We start from the raw sequence: 22,505 nt of genomic DNA, 5'->3' as shown, positions 1-22,505 counted from the left end.
CCAATTTCCGCACCCTAATCAACGCGACCCTAATCAACGAAAGACCTGAGAAATGATTTTTGCCAGGTTTTAGCTATTAATTTCCTTCGAGTTTCAAAGAAATTTATTCGCTCGTAGATAGGCGTACGTGTAAAGTCTGACTGTTTTAGGCGCCACGGTGGATAATTTGACACGATCGCAAATATTTTACAGCGAATACCCTTTGCTCCGTCAAGAAGGGTTTCCTTCCACAAACGAGACGATAAAAAAGGTGAGAACGATCTCTAAAGCGATGTTCCCGCGACAAAGTATCGGACAAGTCGAAAGGGAAGCTCTTTATCGACGTATTCAAGCAAGACTAACAACAGCAAGGAGGGTTGCCGTCCGAAACGAAGTGCGCCGGAAGCTAACGGCTGTTTTTTTATGGGTTCAGGCAGGTCCGAGGCCCGTTCACCCCTCGTTTACATCTAACGCTTTAATCTCGAATATTCCATCAGTTATTTCTAAACGTGCCTGTTAAAAGGGTTAGCGTGATCCAACGTTAATTATTCCAAGGGCCGGCGCACGACAGAAATAAAATATACGCCGTGCTGCCCCTTACACGCTCCAAGAGGGGTGAATTACCTGTGATTCGATTAAAGTGACGCGATTCCTCTGACTGGTCGAAAAAAACTCGTTTGATCTTCCTCCCTCCCGCCCTACTACCGTGTACTACCGTGTATCACCGTACGTGCTTTTAATATTCAAATAAACCTCCCTTGCTTTCGATCGTAGCCACTGAAATGTTCGCCAAACACGTTCTCGTCTTTTTACGGCCGAAGATCGAAAGGTGCTTGGATGTTTCCTCCCAGACGCAGGTTTGGAATATTTTGATTTATAAGAAAAAGAAAAAAAAGGAACGAACAGTATATATTCCGTAAAATTACGTTGAAAATGTAAAACAATTGGATTTTCATAAACCAACGGAATTACGACAGACATAACGAAATACTTTAGAGAAGAGAAATAGAAAGCTACTCACCGTCTGGCACCGCGTGACTGGTCATTAGGAAATTGACGCAAGCAGCCCCGGTACCGTGGCCGACCAACGTCACGTTCCTAGGATCACCACCAAAGTAGCCGATGTTCTCTTGCACCCAGTGCAACGCAGCGATCTGATCCATCAAGCCGTAATTCGCCGGCGAGCGTAAGTGCGAATCCGTGTTGGCGTTTAGAAAGCCTGTAATGAAAACAAGCTTGGTTATGCTCGTTTGCCCGCGTTTCGATGTTACGCGGGCTGCTGCTAAACCATGGTTAAATTATCGAGACCCATTCCTAATCAGGGATAATTCGAATCGATAAATTTAACGATAGCGCGCGAGTTCGTTTTTTCATCGTAAATATATAGTAAATTTTCTTTGCTCCGCTAAATACAATAATTGAAATCCATTAATACTGGGAAGAAATTCTTCGAATTTCTTTGCTTTAGATCTTAAAGCTGCGCGTTCTTGACAATCGCAATAGACGAGAAAATGGACTTTCAACAGCTTCCAAGATGGAGAATCGTAAGAACGAGAGATAAAACGCGAAATCGGTTCGAAGCGACTGTTCTTGACCCAGACTACGACCTGAATTTAGGACAGCCCGTGTCTCTGCACGTAAACGGGTGTAAACGAATATGGGAGCTCGTTTCCGGTTGAAAAGCGGATGGAACAAGAGTAAGAAACGAGCATGGCTCCGCTCTTCAAAGGAAACGAAGCCACTTGGCGCGCGCGAAAGACACTTTTGACCGAGCAATCGCGGCTTTTCCGGTCGACACCCGCCATCCGCCATCCGTAAATACTATTTCGATGGTTCGCATCGATTGATACCGATATGCAAATTCTGGGACCAGGGAATAAATTGTTCGATTATTTGATCGGCGTTTAATTGGACCTCATGATTCTCGGTTTTGCGCCTGGAAATCACCTCGCTACTATAAACGGACGTGTGAGCGACGTGGGTGGAATTTTTTATACCCGTTCTCGAGGTCGATTGAAACTTTAATCTTCTAGAAACCCGTCGTGCTGTTTTCTCAAATATTTTGTAATTCTCCTTGAGTTTTGTTCATTACGGTGGAACTGGAAACAGGCTTCTTAGAATAAAGAATCAAGTTTCGGAAGGGAAAGAAGGAACAGGTAACGATAATTCAACTGCGTATAGTAAGTCAAACTTCCGAATGATAACTTTGAACATCTGTTCCAATACTTAGCGAAGCAATAAAGAGTTTAATGAGTTTCGCTGTTCAAGCTAAACTTTCCAACGGCCACCGAGTTAAGAAGCTTTAACTTGGAAAGCTCGGACTTGTTTGACTACAATGATTGGATCGACAACGAAAAGATGCGCGAAATAATAATAATACTAAAAGGTAAAAGAAGAGAAACAAAGGAAAGGAGAAGAGGAAGGAAAAAAATAATATAACGTATAAACGGAACAATAAATTTATTTTTGTCTGGTCGAACGTGTAAGCGAGTAAACACATAAAAAGACAGCGACCGAGCGTAACGGTGTTAGCCTTTTCAAAAACTCGAACAATGTACCCGATACGACACGGCTGGGTTCGCACCCTTAACTATTCAACCCTCTGGCAATTGCTCGTTTGCACGACGATAAACGGAATGACTTCTCTCTTGGAAATTCCTTCCGACCGGCTCCCGTTGTTCCCGGCATCCACATTTTTCCACTGTCGACGAGCTAGCCGAATTATCGGTTTGGCACCGGTTCCGAGGAACAGGCGGTAGCATGACGTTGACCCATATTCCACGAACATGCACGAAGATTCCTTTATAGGAACTAATACACCAGCGAATGTACGCGACCATGGAAAATCCCATCCATCGTGTAGAATTTGAGGAAAAGATGTTTCTGATAAGGTGACAAAGTGACAAACGATTCTGAACTTTTCTCGAACTTTTCCACACAGCTTAGAACTATAAAAAGATTAGACACGAACATAGACGAACTCGGTTTATCGAAGAAAAATGCGAAGATACGCGTGCCCATAGGACGTTAAAATGACGGCAAGAGTAGAACACAAAGTTGATCAGGATCAATACCACAGTTAACCACACTGTTTTAATAATCCAACAATGTTGATAATTAATGGATACGATTGATACTTTGTTATGTAACGTTATGCTGAACAAATCTGATCTATGTAATTGTGATATATCCGATGTCGCACATATGCGGTAACGTGGTAAGGTAATTGGCCTTGGCAACAATAGTGCAAATTATTTCCGAGTTGCCCATCGACCTTGTAACGATATCGGAAAACGTGTACCGAACTCTGCCAGCTTTGTAACAAAGTTGAAAATTAATTCCAGTCTTCTGAAAGCGCTGAAACAGCACTACACATTAATATCGAGTGTATTTCCAGTTTCTAACGATGTGGCACAATCGCTTTATGCTTTGTCTGACCTTGCAACATTGTTGAAAATGATTTCGCAGCTAATTCCACTGATACAACATTCCGGCGCGTGTATTTGCGACTGACCTAGGAATAATAAGGCTTGCTCGGTCCGTCGGTGTAATTTGCCAAGTAACCCAGTTCTTCGAAGTAGGGTGTGAGTTATTGGTTTCACTTCCGTGAGAAATATCACTGCGTTTGGAATCAGCACCGCCAGCGTTCTCCGACTTAAGCTTCCAACTGTTTGAAAGTACAGTAGACTTAACCGTTGATGGAAAAAGTCGAAAGGAATTCCGTGCAGACTCGATAATAAGAGAGGTTTTAGTCGCGTCCCACCGCGTGTATGAAGTTGGCGAATAATTCGAAAGCACGACTGCTGGCGCGATATTAAGCAAAATTGCCGGGAATAATATAGGAATTTACATTTAATTTCGAGAAATGGAACTGGAGGATGAGGAGTGGCCGAGGTGTAGAAGGGATCGCGAGGGAAGGAGAGAACAGTACGCGAGGTACGTGCAACGAATTTCTTTCGACCGAACCTGAATTCACAGACAATTTTCTCGTTGCACGATCGCCGATAAATTAATTTCCCCGAGAACATGACAATTAACCGGGCTAGCACGGCCTCTTCAAGTGAATTCTTTTGTCCCACGTTCGAACTCCTGCAAAATAGTAGCCCCGTTTATAGGGGAATAGGATTACGTATTCGCTATGAAAAGAGGAAAGCTTGGCGACCCGAGCACTTAGAAATTACGTAATCGAGGTATTTAACATATCGTTGTTTTAATAATTATTCATTAGAGAACGAGGAATATCTGGAGGAAGATCTTTTAGCGTTTAATTCGTTACCGTGAAAATTCGCGAACAGTACGTGAAGTTGCTTGGCGAATTCAAAGAATACTCCTCCTTTCGTATTAAAATAACGAGGTTTCTCTTTTCATAGCTTTCGAGTAGATGTAAAGCGAGTGACTCTTAAAGAGCGTGAAGAATGAATACCAAGGATATAAAGAGCTCGCGTTGCAATTAATAGGAACGTAACTGCTAAAGATGCGAGAACGTTGTCAAACACGCTATATAACGACTCGTTTATCAATTCTTATGGCAAGTTTTATCTCAAGCATAATTGCCAATAAAAACTAAAGGATATGCCTTCTCGATACTCGTTTTGCGAGTTACGAGCAAAGAATTCCGACGAATGCTTTTCACGCCAAATTTATCAAAGCTGTTTTGTGATGATAATTAAACGATATCCCCTTGTTTTTTCTCTTTTCTATTCAGGTTTGAAAGCACATAGGCACAACGTTACGCCATTCATACGTTTTTGATAAACGATTAAGGTACGAAAGAAAATACATTTATAGGTGGAAGATGTTAATAAGTTCTGACGGACGCGTTCATTAGTATGCATCGGTTCGTTGAACTCATCACCCTCCATTTCGGCACGCTTCGAAATCGATGAAAACGAGATTTAAAGCAACGCTTACGTTCTAAACAATGCGCGCTGAATATGCATGCGCGATTCACAATTTTCACCGGATAGTATAACGCGCTGCAATTTTCTAGGGTTCTCGCCACCATTCCCCCCTCTATCTGTTGGTATAACGTTTGATCGATGATGTTTCCAACTGTATTATGAAGCGCATTCGCACGATTTCGTTTTAAAGGTTTGTTTCATCCGAGCCCAATCCACGCGATAAATGTTGAGCGAAACATTGGTTGTCCACGGGTCGAACGATAAAACGGATCTTTCGAAAAAAGAAGAGGAGAAAAATACAAAAACGAGTAAAACTGGAAGCTCCTTTATTCTCGGCAGCAATTCGATCGGTCGTTTGTAATCGAACCGATCCAAAGTGTTCGGAATTGCGCTTCCGACACGGGGCTCTCGCACGACCGATTCGTACGCATAAAACACTAATGATATAATCGTGTTTGCAACGCTTGCGCTTGTTAGCACGCTGGATAGTTGAAAACAAACAAGCCATATCACGTAAAATCGTACAAGAGAGAAGAAAAGAAATGGATCGCAAAAAAGAGAAAATGGGACGAAATAAAAGGACGATTTCGAAACTTGTTTCCAGAATACGGAATTCCGTTCGATTTTTCGATGACTTCTGACAAGGGAAAACGAAGCAGAGAGTACGGTGGTTAGAAAAACGAGGAAGATCGACGGGAGCCAACGAAAACGAGGGTGCATAGAACAGAGGAGGGTGGAAAACGTGCGAAACTGGAATAGAAATAAACCACCGGTCATATCCCATTTGATATTCAACCTCCGGCGTATCTGTCGTACTGAGCTTCCGTGTCTCCTATTCTTCTCGTTACAATGGAACTGCTGAACGTTACTCGTTGATTTAAATTTTCCGGTACATGGGCGTGCACAGCCGCGGCTGGATATCGCCCACCACCCTCTACTACATCCTTTCGCCTACCAACCCCCCGAACCATCGCCACTTTTCGTTCGACACAATGCCTCCCCGTCATTTTTGCCAGTCGAAGGAAAAACGGCGAAAAAAAGTAAAAGAAAATAGGAAGAGTGACCACGAGAAGAAAGTGCTTCCTGAAACCGACACCCTTCCGTTTCGCTGAACTAACGATGGAATCAAATTTCGATATTTTTCACGCCTCCACCACTTTTACACTGGTTCCACGTTCTCTGATTTGCCACCTTTTATCTTTCTTCGCCTTTGCACTTTTGCCACAACAATCGCTAATTGGCCTTTGATTGGACTTCACTGGACTTTATTTCTTTCGGTGAGAAGATGGATCCTTCTTTTTTCTCGGATACGTACGTGAAAACTCGTTTCGACTAAAAATTTATATACTTGCGAGCAATGGAGATTTTTTTTAACAACGAGCAACGTTGATTCGATATCCTTGGCAACGAATTTATCAAGATAAAGTGCGAAACTATCTCGCATGCAAAAACTTTCGAAAGTTAAGTAATATCTTACGCTTCGTAATTTTCTCGTAGCTGCAGTGTATCTTTCAAAACGAAATTCAACTATTCACTTGTTATTTTCATTCCATTCGATCGAATAAATTTTTCCTTCATGACTATGCAAACTTTCATTTCGGCGCTATATTTTCCCAGCGAAGTTTCTTATTTTACAAATGTCCCGTGGAACGGAACGCTGCATGTTTTTAACGTCACTCTACCTCTATATCAAATCGACCACCGTTTTTCATTTCCATTCTTTCGACAGAAGCCTGACTTGTGGTAATAAAAAAGAAGAATTATTTCTAGACAAACTAGAGTGTATCGTTTTACTCATTCGAGCAAGATAAACGATACAGTTTCTCGATCGAGGAATTGCATTTTATAATACGTCAGACGAGTAATTTTTTTAAAACAGCGATAATTAAAATCACATAAATAATTAAAAGAGTATGAGAAATTTGAGGAATTGATAGGAGAAATTGGAGCGAGCGTTAAACGTATAAAATTCTGCTGATGGGCAAAATGTTGGTGGATGTAATTCAAGAAACGGAACCTCGTTACATCGTCCACGTTTCACAGAACGTGTACCGCTCCTCGTCACTTTACCAGGACAAAGGGACAACAGGGAAACGCAGGGAGAAAAAGGGTGGAAGAATATTCGTGACACGGCGAAGCTTCTCTGCTACAGCTACGTGGGAAATTAACGGCGGGCGAGCTTAAAAATTCGGATTTAGCTGTGGCGCGTTGTTTCCTCGGAAAAAATTACGATCCAAGAATGAAAATCCATCGCCTCAAGCGGTCAAATGTCCTCTAACTGTTTTCTTTCACGGTTAAAATATGTTTTCTTTTTTTTTGTAATTCACCATTAATTTGTATTCTTTGGACAAACTCAAATGTTACTGAAAAATCCCATCAAAGTGTTTTAAAAAACGTAGTTTAGAAAAGAATAGATATAAACAATGTACGATTAATTTACAATTCATTTTTAAATAAATCTAAAAACATATGCGTGGTATTATTTAGGAAACGAAGAAAATCGGAAAATATTTAGAGATTACCGTAAATACTTGTCCAAGAACCTCGCAAAAATCAAGGGTAAGTATTTGTACTCTACTTGTCCCAGAAGTCCACAAGAAACATATCGGAAGCGAATTAGAGAGTCTCCAGAGAGGATAGTCCTCGTAAATCCCACAAAGAGACTCTCTTCTTAAGGAAAGAAGCGGTTCGAATTCTCGAAAAAACTTCACAGACGTTCCATTCGTGTCATATCCCGTTGGCTACAGCTCGACTCTTAATTACAGGAAGTTAACTCGCTTCGACAATTGGCTGCGCACTGAAATCTCGATTAATCTCCGCGAGCCACGTCTGCTGGTTCGCTCGTAGGAATACGTGCCTCCGGCCGGCAACGTCGTTCGACTCTCTCTCTCTAGCTCTTTGTCAGAGACGTCGAAGAATCGTGCTGACGTAACTGGAATATATTATCATAACGCGAGGAAGCGAGTATTATATTGGCGGCGCAGAGACGAGGATGGTGGCCACCACTGTCACGGAAACGGAGGCAGAGTCAAGAATTTAGTTTGGTGAAACGGAAGACACGGCCATAATGAGTTTCCTATTAGATTTGGTCGCTACTGTTGCCTGGCAACCCGCTCTGACTTTCGATCCTCTCTACCTGGCCGCGCCAGCAAATACCGTGCTCTTTGATTTTATTTTCTTCTCTTTTTTCACTTTCCTTAGTCTTTCTTTCCAAAAGGTTTCTCTACGGAAGACACATCAAATCGTTGCGAATTCAATGAACGAGGAATGCGAATTTGAGTTTGCGTTCCTTTTTGATTTCTCGAACGAGCGATCGAATCTTTTGTCAGCTGCGAATTAGCCCAAGAAGAAATTTTAATCTCGAAATTAAATTATCTCGTACACGTAGCTTTTCGAATATGTTTAAGTTTCCTACGTACTTTACGCGGCGATTTTCTTTGCCTGATTATTTAGCAAGGTTAACAAATTTTAACGCGACTCGCTCACGCACCGAAACGAATTCAAACAATAGACAAAGTCCGAGAAAGGAGTAACTAGTTTAGTTGGTTCGTTCGACTGAGATGCACAGTCCGCATGCTAATGGCTACCGGCCGTCTCATCGACGAGACGGGTCTTGTAATCCACGTTCGTGCGACCTTACGGTTGCCAACTTCTGCACGCACGTAATTAAGGGAGCGTTCGAAGCGGTAACGATTGGCTCGCCTCTGTGATAGGTATGCCGGCCAGAGCTGCTGAATCTCCAGAAATTGGGTGACAAAGTTTAACTCGCTGACGTTCGTCAAGGGATCGAGATTAATTCGACCGACCCTTCCATGGTGGAGACGTTGACTATCGGAATTTTCTTCGCCTACGCTCGTTCTCACTATGACGAGGGTGGTTTCTGGTCAATATCTGGTAAAATTTCACGGTGAAAATGTCGATAGGGCTTTGACCGATTCGAGGATTATTGAGAATTGGTGTGTGTGTATGATTACTTCATTTTGGTTGATTAATAACGGAAGAATTAATTCTGTTTTCAAACATTAGGTCTCCCGGTAAGTTCGTAAGACGAACGTCAACGAATTATATACTTATGATAAAGAGGGAAGAGTAATAATAATAGCAAATGGTAAATTAAAATTTCTCTTTCCAATAATAGAGGAGAAAGAGGAGCGTAATTACTCACCTAAAATACCGAGTCTATAATTTATGGTGACGACGACGACACCCCCGTAGCTCGCCAGCACGCTGCCATCGTAGGGGTTGCCGCTGCTCCATTCATAGCTCTCGCCGTGCACGAACACGATCACCGGGTATCTCCTTCCTCCTCCGTCCCTCGCGCCAGCTGTAATCAATAAAATTATTCTCTGATCGATCGGCACTGCTGACACTTGATAGTTCACGTCGCGCATCCTTAAAGATCCATTTTTCAAAGGTGCCGTTCTATAAACTTTTGACGCCACCGTAAAGGATTATCGGCAAGTTTGTCTACAGAATCTAACCGAACGTCTATCTACCGTCGAATAGGTCGTCTATCTCGATAACAGGTTATCGAAAGTTCACGTACAGGTGGTTAATTACGAGCATATCAACGATATGAAGTAGAAAATTCCACGAGTACCGGAGATTGCAACTCATCGGAGGGTAAATGAAAATGTTCCCCGAGCAAAATCGAACGCCTTGTTACGGGTATCTTTGCACGCGGGCAAAAACGACAGCATTATCCCGGTCGTTTCCGTGTAATGACCGACCCGTAGAAAATATTAAGGTACCACCGGTGTGCACGGTGAACTCTCGTTAAAGCGAACGATGCTAACGTAAGTAGCTAAATTCTGTGTAACATTATTGACTGTGTTGCTACGTTGAAATGGAAACGACCTCATAATCATCGACGTCTGCTCGTTTCTCCACTAACGAGTACAAAATGAACCGAACGATAACAAAATTTCAGGCAGATAAGTTTCTGCGTGGGCGAGAGAAGGCATTAACTTGCAATATGTAACGTTTAAATAGTTAAGGGTAGAATTCTTCGTATACGAGTGGCTAGAAACATTGTCTGTGTGGCGACGCACGACGTATCGCATTCGAGGTAATTAAAACGAGGGTTCACGAACGCGAGCTGAGTACGTCAATCGGATTTAGTATGCTAATACAGGACTGGAACACACGTGAGCATGATCGCTGTGGCGAACAACAACCTCGGTCATAATTCAACAAATCACGCATTACCACACACGTCCCTGTGTGAGCTATAGTGTTCAAACGGCGCGATTCGATTTCCCTTCGTGCCGTTTTTCATCGAGAAATTGGCTGCCGCGAAGGGAAATGGAATCCAATAGGAGCTGGAATCTACAAAATGAATCCGACACGAAGAAGAATTTGGAAAGAGGATGATGTCTCTTCTGTTGAAGACTTCGCGCCAATGAAATTACGAGAGATAGAGCTTATTAAATACTTAATTCGACTCTCTTCCTTAGGGTTTCCCCTTTTTATTAATCGAATTGTGACCTCGTAAAGAGGGAAAACCGTAACACTGGCAATTCGATTAGTCCTCTTGTAACTTTTAATGAAAAAGAGAAAATCTCCCACTAAACGACGCCTGCACGCGATATTCACTTCTGCCTTTCCCTCCTTTCTCCTCCTCACTCGGTCAAACAAAGTTTCAGAGGGAGGAAAGTCGATTCGCATAAATTCCTTTCTTCCTGTCACTCTCGTGAAACGTTTTGTCTTTCGCTAACAATGGGTAAACGATTACGATAGAATGGCCGAGAATTGGTTCAAACAGGTTCGATAATGCTTCTGCTCATTAAACAAAGACTCTTTAATGAAGAGGTGGAACAATGTCAAGCGATGAATCATGCGAAAATACGATCAAATCGTAATAAAATCCTATTGTCGGATACGATGAAACGATCACTAAATGCGTAACAGTAAGAAATCGCACAATGGCAAAAAGTCAAAAGGGGTGGCAGAGACGACGATAGGAAAACGTGGAAGGTTAATTTCATCTAAATGAAAATTCTCAATGAAATACAATCCCTCGCAATAACTCGACTTTTATATTTGTAATTGCCCGTTTCTCAATACTCGGTTTCTTCTAAAGTTCTACTTAGCTTCTATCCTTTCCATTTCTCTCTTTCTCTTCCCTCTTCTTTACAATGGTTCTCTTCTGATTGTTTCGCCCGTTACTCGAGCTCTTTTCTTTGATCTCCTTTCTCCTATCTTATCTTCTTAAAATCGTCTGTCGTTTTCCTTTATTCCTCCGTGTTCCGTCGCGTAACACCGTCTCGGACCTGTGCTTCTGAAATATTTCGCACAGCGAACCGCGTTGCTTATCCGGCGATACTTTCTCGGCCCAATTTTATCTGGCGTTTTATTAAGCCGTTTTTTGTACCCGTTACTTCACGTTGTCCAACGTTACGGAGCAGATATTTTCCCTTCTCCAAAACAAGTTTTCTTGGGTAGCGTAGTTAACCCGAGTCAAACGGCAAATAGAAATTTATTTTCAATTTATATCCTGTGCCATTTTTTTCAATGTTACATATATAAGAAACTGTCGCGAGTCGAGTTTAGATCCTCGATCAACGCCAGTCGCCCGTTTTCTTCACGAAGCATGAAAACTGACGTCGAGAAATATTGTCCAGAACGCGTAAGGACCAACGTTACAAGGATGGATTTAATCGGTGTGCAAATTTGCTCGATCGAAATTTTTCATCCGGCAGTTTGACCGATCCTCGGATGACGCATTCGGTGTTCCACCGCGTGTCAGGCGGCGTTAAGGCGCGCGCGGGACATTCGATTTTATCGGGCGGGCGCGATACATTATTTCAGCCGGTGAATAAATTTGCCAGAGCACTGTCAATATTTGATACGATGTGCAAACAGTTTCGTGTGCCGGCAACGCCTCTAACGTACTTTACATATTCATAAAGCCGCGTGTTCGACTGTTTCAACGGGAGTTGCTGAACAGGAATGTTATCAATCGTAACGACGACGACCCTCCTCCTTAATCGCTTTATTTTTCACAGGCTTCTTCGACGAATATCTTTGTTTTCATAGCTTTCTTTAATTATAAAGATAAATAATGACTCTTATTCGATAAATGAAAATTAAAAAGCATCTACTTGTGTTAGCTAATGGAAAATGAAAAGTAGTTTGTCATGGCATTGATAGGTGTTCAAACACAAAAGATTTGTCCTATTGGAACGACAATTTCTCAAGGTAGAGGAGGATTTTCTATCAGTTGCGCTTCATAGTCTCGCGAGCTTCCGCAGAGATCGTGTTCCTTGATACAAATGGCAACGTATCTCTAAAAAGTATTTCATGGGGCTTGGACGTAAGAAAGCAGAAAATGGAAGAGATACGATCGAGCTGCAGGTTTCCGAGGCGAACTCAATTTCTAAATGCAATGTCGTCGCTTTAGGATCGCGCGGTCCTTCTTTCTTGGAAAACCCGTTGAGAAACAGATTACGTTTGTTCGATAAGTCATCGTGATAATGTTTCATCGTGTTTACATCGTGAGAATCTTTTTCCGAATTAATTGAATGTAAATGCAAGCGTGAAATTTTTCTAGCAATAGATCTTCTCTTTAGCTTATCTATCCCTCACAATGAATGATCTCACCGAAAGCAACGATAGCTTTAGAATTCTTGGCATTATTTCGTCTCCCATTTACGGAAAGTTGGGCCGCATAGGGGAGGGGACAAGAGGAGCAGGAAACTTTTTATTACTTCCGAATTGAATTCTATACATTCCCCAATTGGCGTTTCGTAAAAGTGGCTTCGTCGCCACGGTAATCGCTCAGCAATCTACATCCACCGTACTTGACGTGTATCTCCGACGTATCCCCTTTTCAAACAATGAAACCAACTTCCCTTGCCGTGCTATAGGAAATTTCCAAATAGCTTCGAGATTCTCATTCCTTAGGATTTCCTGTTATTTCTTTATATTTTGTTCTTGTCTGTAGACTATAGAGTAAAGAGGTTCTTCAGCTTTAGAAACTTGTCAGCAGAGCTTACGTAACAGGTTCTGCCATAAACACGGGATATCCTAAGCACAGCCGATGTCAAGAGAATTACCCGTGTTCAAGAATCGGTTGCCAGTCTAGGCAACTTGTGGAAGTTGATGTAGCCTGGAGCCCTTTGGCTGGAGTAACATCGCTGCAATCTAAGTTCTATCATACCTAAAGCTAAATTAGTCGTGAAATATTCTCGCGTATAACTTGTCGGTATACACCCTCGATTTTTTCCCAACATGATCGTTGACTACCGCCTGCCTAGAAACTCGACCTAAAAACCCAGTTCATGCGATCGATTGACCGAATAAATCGAAGTTGCCGATCGGAGTTACACCGCAATTCTAATATTTAGGTAATTGCGGATCGATAGAGATGTTAGTGTTATCTAAGTATACAGATACGGTCACCGATAACGTCGGTCGCATCAACGTTGAAACCCTCTGTTAGGTTAACGATCTTTGCTACGAATTCTGCTGTTCCTCTGATTCTAAATAGTGCTAGCAATTCTGCACGGAATACTCCGGTTCGGCGCTGAGCACCAAACTATTCGGCCACTGCGTCATACCCTCGGAACAATCGGATTTTGTATGCAGCCGGCAGAACCGCGTTTTCATCGACGCGCCCTTTCCGCCGAACGGGTCCGCGGCCCTGACAATGCACTCGTGGGAATATTACGAGATATAAACTAGACTAACACGATGTAATTCTGCTTAGCATGCTAACTGCGTGTTCGACTGTAAGTCCAAGCGTAGGGTGGCCACCTTTATCCCGGGAACAATCTGAAACTGTTCTCTATTACGTACTATATCGCCGTTTTCAGCTGTTTTCTCATGTTCCCCTCCAAGTCTTTGTCAACAGTGTATCTTCGTTATATTCACGGAGAAGAAATTGCGATAGGGTAAGTGGATTTTGGTAGAATGTTTGTGAATTCTTAGCGGCGAAAGGGAATGGCGTTGATTCTCCGACTTCCGCGTTCTTCCATTACTTTGACCTTTTTCTTATCCCTGATCCTCCTCTGCTCAACTTTTTTCCTATTCAGCGTTTTCGAAGGGTGTCACCCTTCGCTTCGCGTATTTCTCGTAGATATGAAAAATAATGGACCGTTGTTTATCTATATCGCGAAATTTCTTTCTCGCCGATATTTACGAGAGTATTTTTGATAATTACGACATAAAATTTCATTAAAGAAGCAATTTATTTTTATCGGTCCTTTACGAAACACATGGAATACAATGATTTATTATCACATTTCTTTTACCTCTTTTGGGAAACCAAAACATCTACCTCATCCCTCGTTGCAATCTACACGTTGATCGCCAACAGAGAGAATATTCATGAACACATCCCATGGATCACGCGCGACCGATTCACCGCTGAAAGCGAGCCATTTCAATTTTCTCAATCGGAAGGGAAAAATCGGTGGTTGCGAAGTGGCGCCGATGGAATCACCGGCCCGACACAAACTTGGGGGAAGATCCGGCCGATTGTTTTTCCGGAATCCTCCGGAGAGTGGCTTCCGCGGGACGACCTACATTTCGCTAGTTCGCTGACACGTCGAGATATAGAGACGTTTTCCAACTTCAGTGTCCCTCCAACAAACATCCTGGCATACAGGATGGAACGCGTTTCCTTCTTTTTTTTTTTCTTTAAACAGGCTTGAAACAAATTTCAGAGCATGAACTTATGCTTTTACCTCGTTCGACTGCTCTAGGTGGAAAAACAGACTGACAGAGAGTTTCAAAGGTGTGAACGATGGATGATGTCGTTTCGTCTGAAGTTTCTCCTCGTCGAGGAACCGCGAGAGTATCGACGTCTCTTTTAGGGATTGATTTTTGCTTCGTCGATAGCCCTGGGGTTGAAATTTTTGGGAACAGAAATGAAATGCAGATGAATGTATGGAAAAGAGGGAAAAACGTTTGGTGCCGCGAAACGAGTTCGTGCACGATCGTTTGAAGAGAATTCGAACGCTTTTGTAGGAGCCACCGCCTATGGGGAGGAAAAAAGCAGAGAGTTATATGTTACCGCGCAGTTCGATGCTTGTCAAATAGACTTTTCACTCGGAGTTCGACGAGTTGGGAATGAGTCTCTTGATGCGAGAGAAACGCTAGCCGTGTGCGATCGGTTCCGAAGTAATTCGCAGAAGTTTGTAGAAGTAATACGTGGAAGCTCGTCGAGAACGAGATAACAGGCATCCATTTATCGAATGAACTTGGAAAAACAGCCCTCTAAAATACCGAGGTGGCATGAATTAGGGGAAACATTCTGGCCCATAACCACGAACCGGCAGACAACTTTCTTCTTGGCGCAAAACACGATCGATCAAAGCTCATGTTTTCATGATCTTTCACGTGCTCGACGGGAGAAGATGAAACGGAGTAACAGATGGTTGGCTATCAGGGTTAAATGAGCACGCCGCACAGAGAGAATGGAATGGAAACGACGGGGATGAAACGTTGCTTATACGAAAATGATGCACGAGAGGGTTGCTTAGTGGAAATGCTTTGGAAGGGGAAACGTCGACGAAACCGAGCGACACGCTGTACAACGTCGATGGGACGGATTCCCTTCCGTCGCTTTGCGTTCTCGGCGAAATAAGACAAGAAGAAAAAGGCAGCAAAAGGCCCCGCAGGAAATGTCAACTTTTTTATTAAATATCTCGCGCACCGGCGCCCAAGAAAACTGGCTGGCGCGAAGCGAAACGAATTGGATACGCTCCTCCTCGTCGTCGTCGTCAATCGAGTTTCGCATTCCCACCCTTCGTTCCCTTGTCAGGCGGCCGTGTTTCAACGTCGCGACTCTTGGCCTTCGATTTAACGATACCTTATTTCAACCGTATCTTCCAGTTTTCCGTTCTCGTGCGTCTGTGGAAATTCTCGACTATTTTTCATTCAGAATGAAACTGTCGATCCGACGGTTTGGAAAAAGAAGGCATTGTTAACGAAGGAATAGCAAGGTAAAGGTAATATTAGCACGTCGTGTGAGATATTGTATGTGTACCTTTAAGCTTTCTGTTCTCGCGTGTTTGTGGAAGATTTTGGTTACTTTTCGTTTAGAACGAATCTGTCGGTTTTAGGGTTTAGTACAGAAGAGAATGCGTTAACGAAGAAATAGGAAGGTAAAGGTAATATTAGCACGCCGAATGAGATATTATAATCAATTTACAAATTTTCGTTAACCCACTAGCGTTATTAATTATTTCGAGGATGGAGGTTGGAGTAACAATGTTAACATTAAACGTTTACTGTTCGCGTTAAAAACAACCGTATATCAACCCAGTTAAATACCACGTATACAAGTCTTCGTTATTTACACATAAATTTCATTATGAAGTTAAATAAATCTCGGTGCTTCGGAAATCTAGCAAACCGTGTAAATTATTTACATAACATTTAATTAAACTTATTCAGGTACATTGCAAAAGCACAAGTTACAGTTACTTCGAATCGTTAATTCAGATTCTTATTCAGTCGCTATTAAAAATATATTCATCTACATAGATACATAATATATGTAATCCTAAGAGTGTGTGCGTTTCTTTCTATACGTAGTAATGAGAGGCACGGTAGGAGGTGGTTTATAAACGTGGAAGTAATAGCTTACAGAAACAGAAACCGAACTCATTGGGAAAAGCTTTGATGACGCACGAAGTTTATCCATGTATTGAAACTCTCGACTATTTTTTATTCAGTATGCAACTGTATACGTATACGTACACATACATATATATCGTATACGTGCGTCATGACCAGATTTAACAAAAAAACTTTGCAATAACGTGCGCACACGTTAGGGGAAAAGGCTCACGAGTTGTTTAAAAGTTATTTTCGACTTTAGTCACTCGTATATCTTATTTTACGTCAATCGTCATCCGAAACGAAACACTGTAAATCATCGAAGAAGGAAAATATCGAGTTGAAAAATATACACGGATTTCTACCTACCCAGCTAGTCGTCGTTCCAAATTCCCGCGTCCTTTGAGCGCGCACCGTCTTCTTGCAGATAATACTTCCACGTACAATATTCTGTTCGACTAATCAAATCGCGCGAAACCAAAGATCTTCGAGTTCCAACTACGTTTGCACGAGGTAAGACCGCGAAGAGTTTCTCGAGGAAAGGGTCTGGAGTAGCTCGTTCATCCTCGAGCATACTCGAGGCCATTAATTAACCGGCGCATTATAAAATCCCTTCTCTTCGTTCCGGCTAGTAGGCGATTCTCTTTCAGGCAGGGTGGCTCGCGCGAATATTCGGCGCGGGTTCGCGCGGTCTGAAAGCCATTGAGGAGGCCGCACGGTTAACGGTAGATTTAACCGGACAATGAACTGCGAAAGCAACAAGCTCGGCTGCGGATGTAATGTAACACTCTATGCCGCAGCCTGGGCAGTGACACGACCAGGATTATGGCGTTCAGATAAGGACGATGATGGCGCGCTTATCGACACTGTGATCACCGTGCGTGCGTGGGAGCGAAGCGGCGTGCTCGTCGAGATAATACCGCTCTCGTTGTTGCGATGTTGTTACAGTTGCAAAAGAACGGGAAGAGGTTGATAAGGTTAGCGATAGTGATGGCTTCCGGTATGGTAAAAGGAAATCCTCCGAAGACGATCGCAGAATGACGTAAGGGAGACAGTTGGTGGATAGTGGATTTGTCTTACGGCTGCGAAAATGCATTCGCGCGATGAAAGAAATTATAGATGGGAGAAACGTTAAGGAACACCATAGAAGACGTATGGGTGAACCTGGAAATTACATATATCGTGATATATCACGTTGAAATTCAGCCGGTCGTGGGTGAAATTCAAAAGGTCGGCACGAATAAAGGAATCGATGGAGTTTGAAATTTGGATGGAAGCCAATTTACGACTGCGTGAAATATGGAACGGGAAGATTTACAATTGCATAGCGCCGTTGACGTCGACAAATCACCGGTGATATCGAATAAAAATTAAATAAACCAGTGTTCAGAAAAAGTGACGATATTTTAAGATTTAATAGACACTTAAGTGAAAATATTATGTTTAGCATTTCGAAATGGAAAATTCCACGTGAAAGCGATTCTTGCCTCTTTTCCATCCCCGTAGCACGGCGTACGTCATGGCCACGTCTTTAGATGGTCGTAGAATGGTGCAAGATACGTAGAAGGGAGAGAAGGGACGTGGAGTTTTCTGGGGTGCGCATTTTCACGGCAATCGTGGTAATTTTCCCCGAGGGTAGAGCAGTGCCTTTCGAGCTCGCCGTCGCCCACAGCCTGCCAGACTTATGCTAATTAAATCGAGCGACCGCGTTGAAAGGGATATACGGTTAAAAATGAAATACATCTGCCTGTTTTGTCCATGAACGAGGCCAAAAGCAACGCCATGAAGAGCCTCGTGTTCCCTTCCTTCCTTAATGCTCTTCGTGGGAAAAGTCCTTTCGATTTTAAGCCATTTAAGTTTTAAAAAAACGTATGCTAATTTTCAGCTTCGTCTGCGTAATTAAACATGTAAATCCCGGTTGTGTTATGGTTATGATTTTTCCACGCATATTTATGAATGACATTTGTCTTGTTATCACAGCGAAATGAGTTAAAAAAAAGAACTACGAGGAGATGATTACGTCTGACGAACGCAATTAACGAGGTACGAAAGTATAGCGGTTGATTCCCAATTGATATAAAATGTCAGAGAGATCAAGGGTACGACCACGATCGATACTTTAGTCGGCTAGAAAAAGTCCAGACAGGCTCGTAATGAAATTAAATTTCCTCGTTGTATTGCGCACGCTTGTGCGAATGCACTACCAATTGCACGAGTTGCCGTTTCCATTTTCACCCACGTTTCCACGAATATTTTAATTCCGCCGCAGTGAAAGGAGTCGGAGAATTAAATAGGAAGCCGTGGCACCGAGTCGTGGCTGAAATTGCATCGGGCACTTGTCTCCAACCTGAAGGTACCACGCGTATCCGCTTTTGAACGCAATACCTATTACTCGATAGTACGTACTTTGTTTCGCGAAACATCCATTCGTCCATCGACTAGCCTATCGCAATATCGTACGCTATCGTTTAAAGAAATTAAGATCAACTAGCGTTTCAGTGCTTGACGGAAAATCAAGTTTTCAACTACGAGCTGTTGCTTAAATAATTTCGCACCTCGAAGCTGTGCGTTGTACGAGTAGAAGATTGAACGTGCTTCCTAAGGGAAATACTTTTGGCAAGCTACTAGAAATAGTCGTTTGGAGTAAAAAATATGACAGGGAAGAAGTATGTAATTTATTATTCAAATGTGCGCGAGGAAGAAAATTTGAAGGCAGAACCGTATTAAGAGAAGAAACATGGAAATACGGAACGCTTTCCATATCCTGAACGTTTCGAGCTTCTCAAGGTATTCGATTCGTTTTCCGTTTCACGCAAAACGTAAGTTAGCGAACATATTTGAATCGCGTACTTCCTTCTTCGAGCTGTCCGCTATTTTCACCGAGAGAAGCTGCGATGCCGTTGGTTCGACTTCTATTCGCGGAAATTAGAAGCAAACGGAATAACGAGGATGTCCGTGTCGTATCACATTAGGTTTCTATCGCGCAAAATCGCGTTGCGAGGATATTTAAAAAGTAGCCAATCTTCGAAACGAAGCAAAGAGTCGAGTAAAGAGTGGAGAACCAAGAGCCAGAATTTCAGAGCAAAGCTTTTCTTCCGTTTCCTTCCTACCTTACCTAATCTTTCGAACATACAATGTACCCGTAATTAAAGCGTGTATCTAAAGCTGGCATAACGGTTGACCTCTGTGAATCGAATCGGCGAGGTCGAATGACCGGTGAATTCGTGCCTCGAACGTATCTTCGTGCGTCGCTGCCATCAGCAATGGTGGCCTACTTTCTTATCATAATTGTCCCGCCTTAGAGCCTTTATGATCCGGTAATGCCATCCAATCTGCTGCGATTACTCTTGCAGCAGCCACGAAATTGAACGAATTAAGGAACACGTCCCTGGCAGGGGTTGAAGGATCCCCCTCCCCCGCCCTTTATTCGTATCTCTCATTTACACGAGCGCGTATGCAGCCTCTTTTAGCGTCTCTGACCTTCTCTTTCTCGCCTCTATGCAGCCAGGGAAGCTATACGAGTGGCATAAATTTAATACGGTACACGCCAAGGGAGGTGCCATACGTCCGACCCTGTTAAGGCTGTCTCCCTCGAACCCGCGTACTTCAACCTCGAGTCCCTCCTCTCTTGCCTCTCCCCGAGAGTGCCTTATCCCTTCCTAATGTTAAATTAAATAATTTATTGCGCGACCTAGCAAGGACCGACCTGGCTGGCCACCAACCGGTCACCATGATTTATGTCGAATCGCAGCGATGGAAAGACCCTTTGACTTGAATTTATTTCGCCAGGTAATGAAGCTCGACTGACAGGGGATAAGTAATCGAAAAAGACGGATGGGAAAAATGGAGGGGAGGTTTCATGGGGTATTGATGGTTTTGGTACAGGCTACCGATGATTAAGTCTGAACTTTTGTTCTTTTTCCCTTTTTTTTTCTTGGGCGAAGGTCGAAAGTCTCGTGAATGTTTTACCAGAATTTCTTCGCTTTTATTTTCTAGAACGAGAGTACTAAATAATTCTATTTGTACTATGTTTTATATGAGCTTTTTTCAAGTCGGCCTTTTACGGAACTAGATTCTTAGAAACGGAATTTATTTCCTTGTTGTTCGAACAATTCCATTTGCCTTCTCCACGCTTGTATATTTCCTTAATTTAATTATTCTACGTTTCCCTTTGATGACATAATTTAACAGCTTTCCGGTTAGTCACGCGTTTTGTTAAATTAACTTGCAATTTTCTACAGCTCTGAAACAGTTTTAAAACATTTGGAAAAAGAGAAAAACGGAACCTGTAGACTGCAAGATTGACAGGTACTGATTCTTTTTTTACCAGTCTTTCATCACGAAGATCTATCTTGAACGTATTCTTGTTGGTTCTACTATAGAAAGTTTCAAGCCTAGCCTAGTTTCTCTCGAGTTTATTACTTTTCAATTTCTTCCTAAAGCATCGCTCTCTCGTTACTCATTAAGGTTTAACTAGCATATCTCATCCAGAAATTTAATTGTTTCTCTTCTAATCGCTTAATTACTTCGTACAAGAACGACAGACTGGCGAAGCTGCAAGTTTCACGCGTTTCTTCGTTTGGTATCGCGTGGCACCGCCTCTGATCCCGTTCTCGCTGTTTCTCTTTATTGTTTACATTTCTAGAGGCGCATCGTTTGCATCCTGCCGTGCCTTTGGGAAACTGGCGCATGGTCGGGAATAGCGTGGGCGCATGACTACGGCGACAAATGGAGATTATTCGGGGCTGCGAACAAGGACGCGACGATTCCTTACGATTTTCCGAGTCGTTGCCGTCTTCTCCGGCGAGATAATCTTTCGCTCGATCTCGGGGATTACCGTTAACGCCCGCTACTCGTTTCTGCAGTTTAAACCGTCGACGAAATACTCCGCATCCGGAGGCAAGAAAAGAGGTTCCCAGGGAAACCGGAGGCCACTGAACCCTTCACGCGTAACCCCATGCATTGAAATTTACTTACGCGCGCGTGGGCTTTGTAAGCTCTGTAATTGGATTCGCGCGTGCTCGCTCCTGCTTCTCCTTCCCGCGAAAAAATAGGAAATTTTATTGATTCCCGGTCTGCGAACTCGAAATCTTAAATCAGAATCTCTGTTTCATTTTTACACGTAATCCTTTCCTTTGGATTTCACGAGAAGAGAAACGTCCCTGAAAAATTGATTTAGTTCTCGTCCAACGTTTTTCCCCTCTTCTTAGTAGCAGATGTGAAACGCAATCACGGAAGCGTTGGTTCCTTTTTTGACGATTTAACGCGCAGTTAAACGCGTGGACTGGTTAACCACAGGAATTCACGGTCGAGCTGCACAGTATCCCGAGATTCTGAGGTGAAATTTCCGGCTAGAAACTACGAGATTCTGAGGTAAGTCGTCGTTTCGTTAAACGTCGTGTCCTAAGATTTCTAAAGCGAATCGTAGGTCGTCGTTCTATCTTAGACGCAATGAGTCTTCTCTCTTCTTCTTCTTCTTCTTTTCCTTCTTCTTGAAAAGAATTTATGAGTTTTAAGTTTTAAGGTTCAAAGGGAAGACGAATTTTAACTGCAGATTTCTCGGTAAAGCCTTTGGTTTCTTAAGTAACGCATTTTCCGCGAATCCCCGATGACAGTGACGAGTTTTAACGTTCTTTCACCGGCCATTAAATTTTCGACGGTGCGCCACTCTTTTTCTCTGCCGGCGCCGTCTCTAGGGCATCGTGAGAAATCGAATTAAGCCCGTCGTCGTGGACAGGATTTTTCCTTGAGAAAAAGAACCGGAACCAGGAGAGAATACTTGGCAAAGAGCGACGTCGCTAACTGCCTTTAAGCTGGCCATTTTCATTGTTACCGCGAAAATGTTTCTAGAATCACGTTTGCAGTTTACTTTGCTGCACTCCACTTTCTTGCAATTTCCGGGACAAGGATTGCTCATTATTTTTTAAACACCGCTTTCGACATTGCCTTAGTCTATATATACTGCCTACAAGTAACAGGATATTGTCTCGTTACATTTATTGGAAAACTGACAAATTGTAACTAATATCAGGTATAAAGACATGACAACGGTGCAAT

At 42.7% G+C, this 22,505-nt stretch overlaps 1 protein-coding gene across 1 annotated transcript in view; it reads right to left on the bottom strand.

Moving 5' to 3' along the window:
- LOC132906169 (neuroligin-4, X-linked) overlaps positions 1–22,505 on the bottom strand; it is a 222,013-nt gene that overhangs the window by 29,055 nt on the left and 170,453 nt on the right. Inside the window, exons 2-3 of the mRNA XM_060958077.1 lie at positions 9,046–9,204; positions 1,001–1,198 (exon numbers count right to left, since the gene is read on the bottom strand). Coding sequence (XP_060814060.1) covers positions 1,001–1,198; positions 9,046–9,204 — 357 coding nt within the window. The remainder of the gene's footprint in view (positions 1–1,000; positions 1,199–9,045; positions 9,205–22,505) is intronic.

Source organism: Bombus pascuorum, chromosome 4 (genome assembly GCF_905332965.1).
Source record: "Bombus pascuorum chromosome 4, iyBomPasc1.1, whole genome shotgun sequence".
Lineage (NCBI taxonomy): Eukaryota > Metazoa > Arthropoda > Insecta > Hymenoptera > Apidae > Bombus > Bombus pascuorum.
This window is presented reverse-complemented; position numbering and strand designations above follow the sequence as displayed.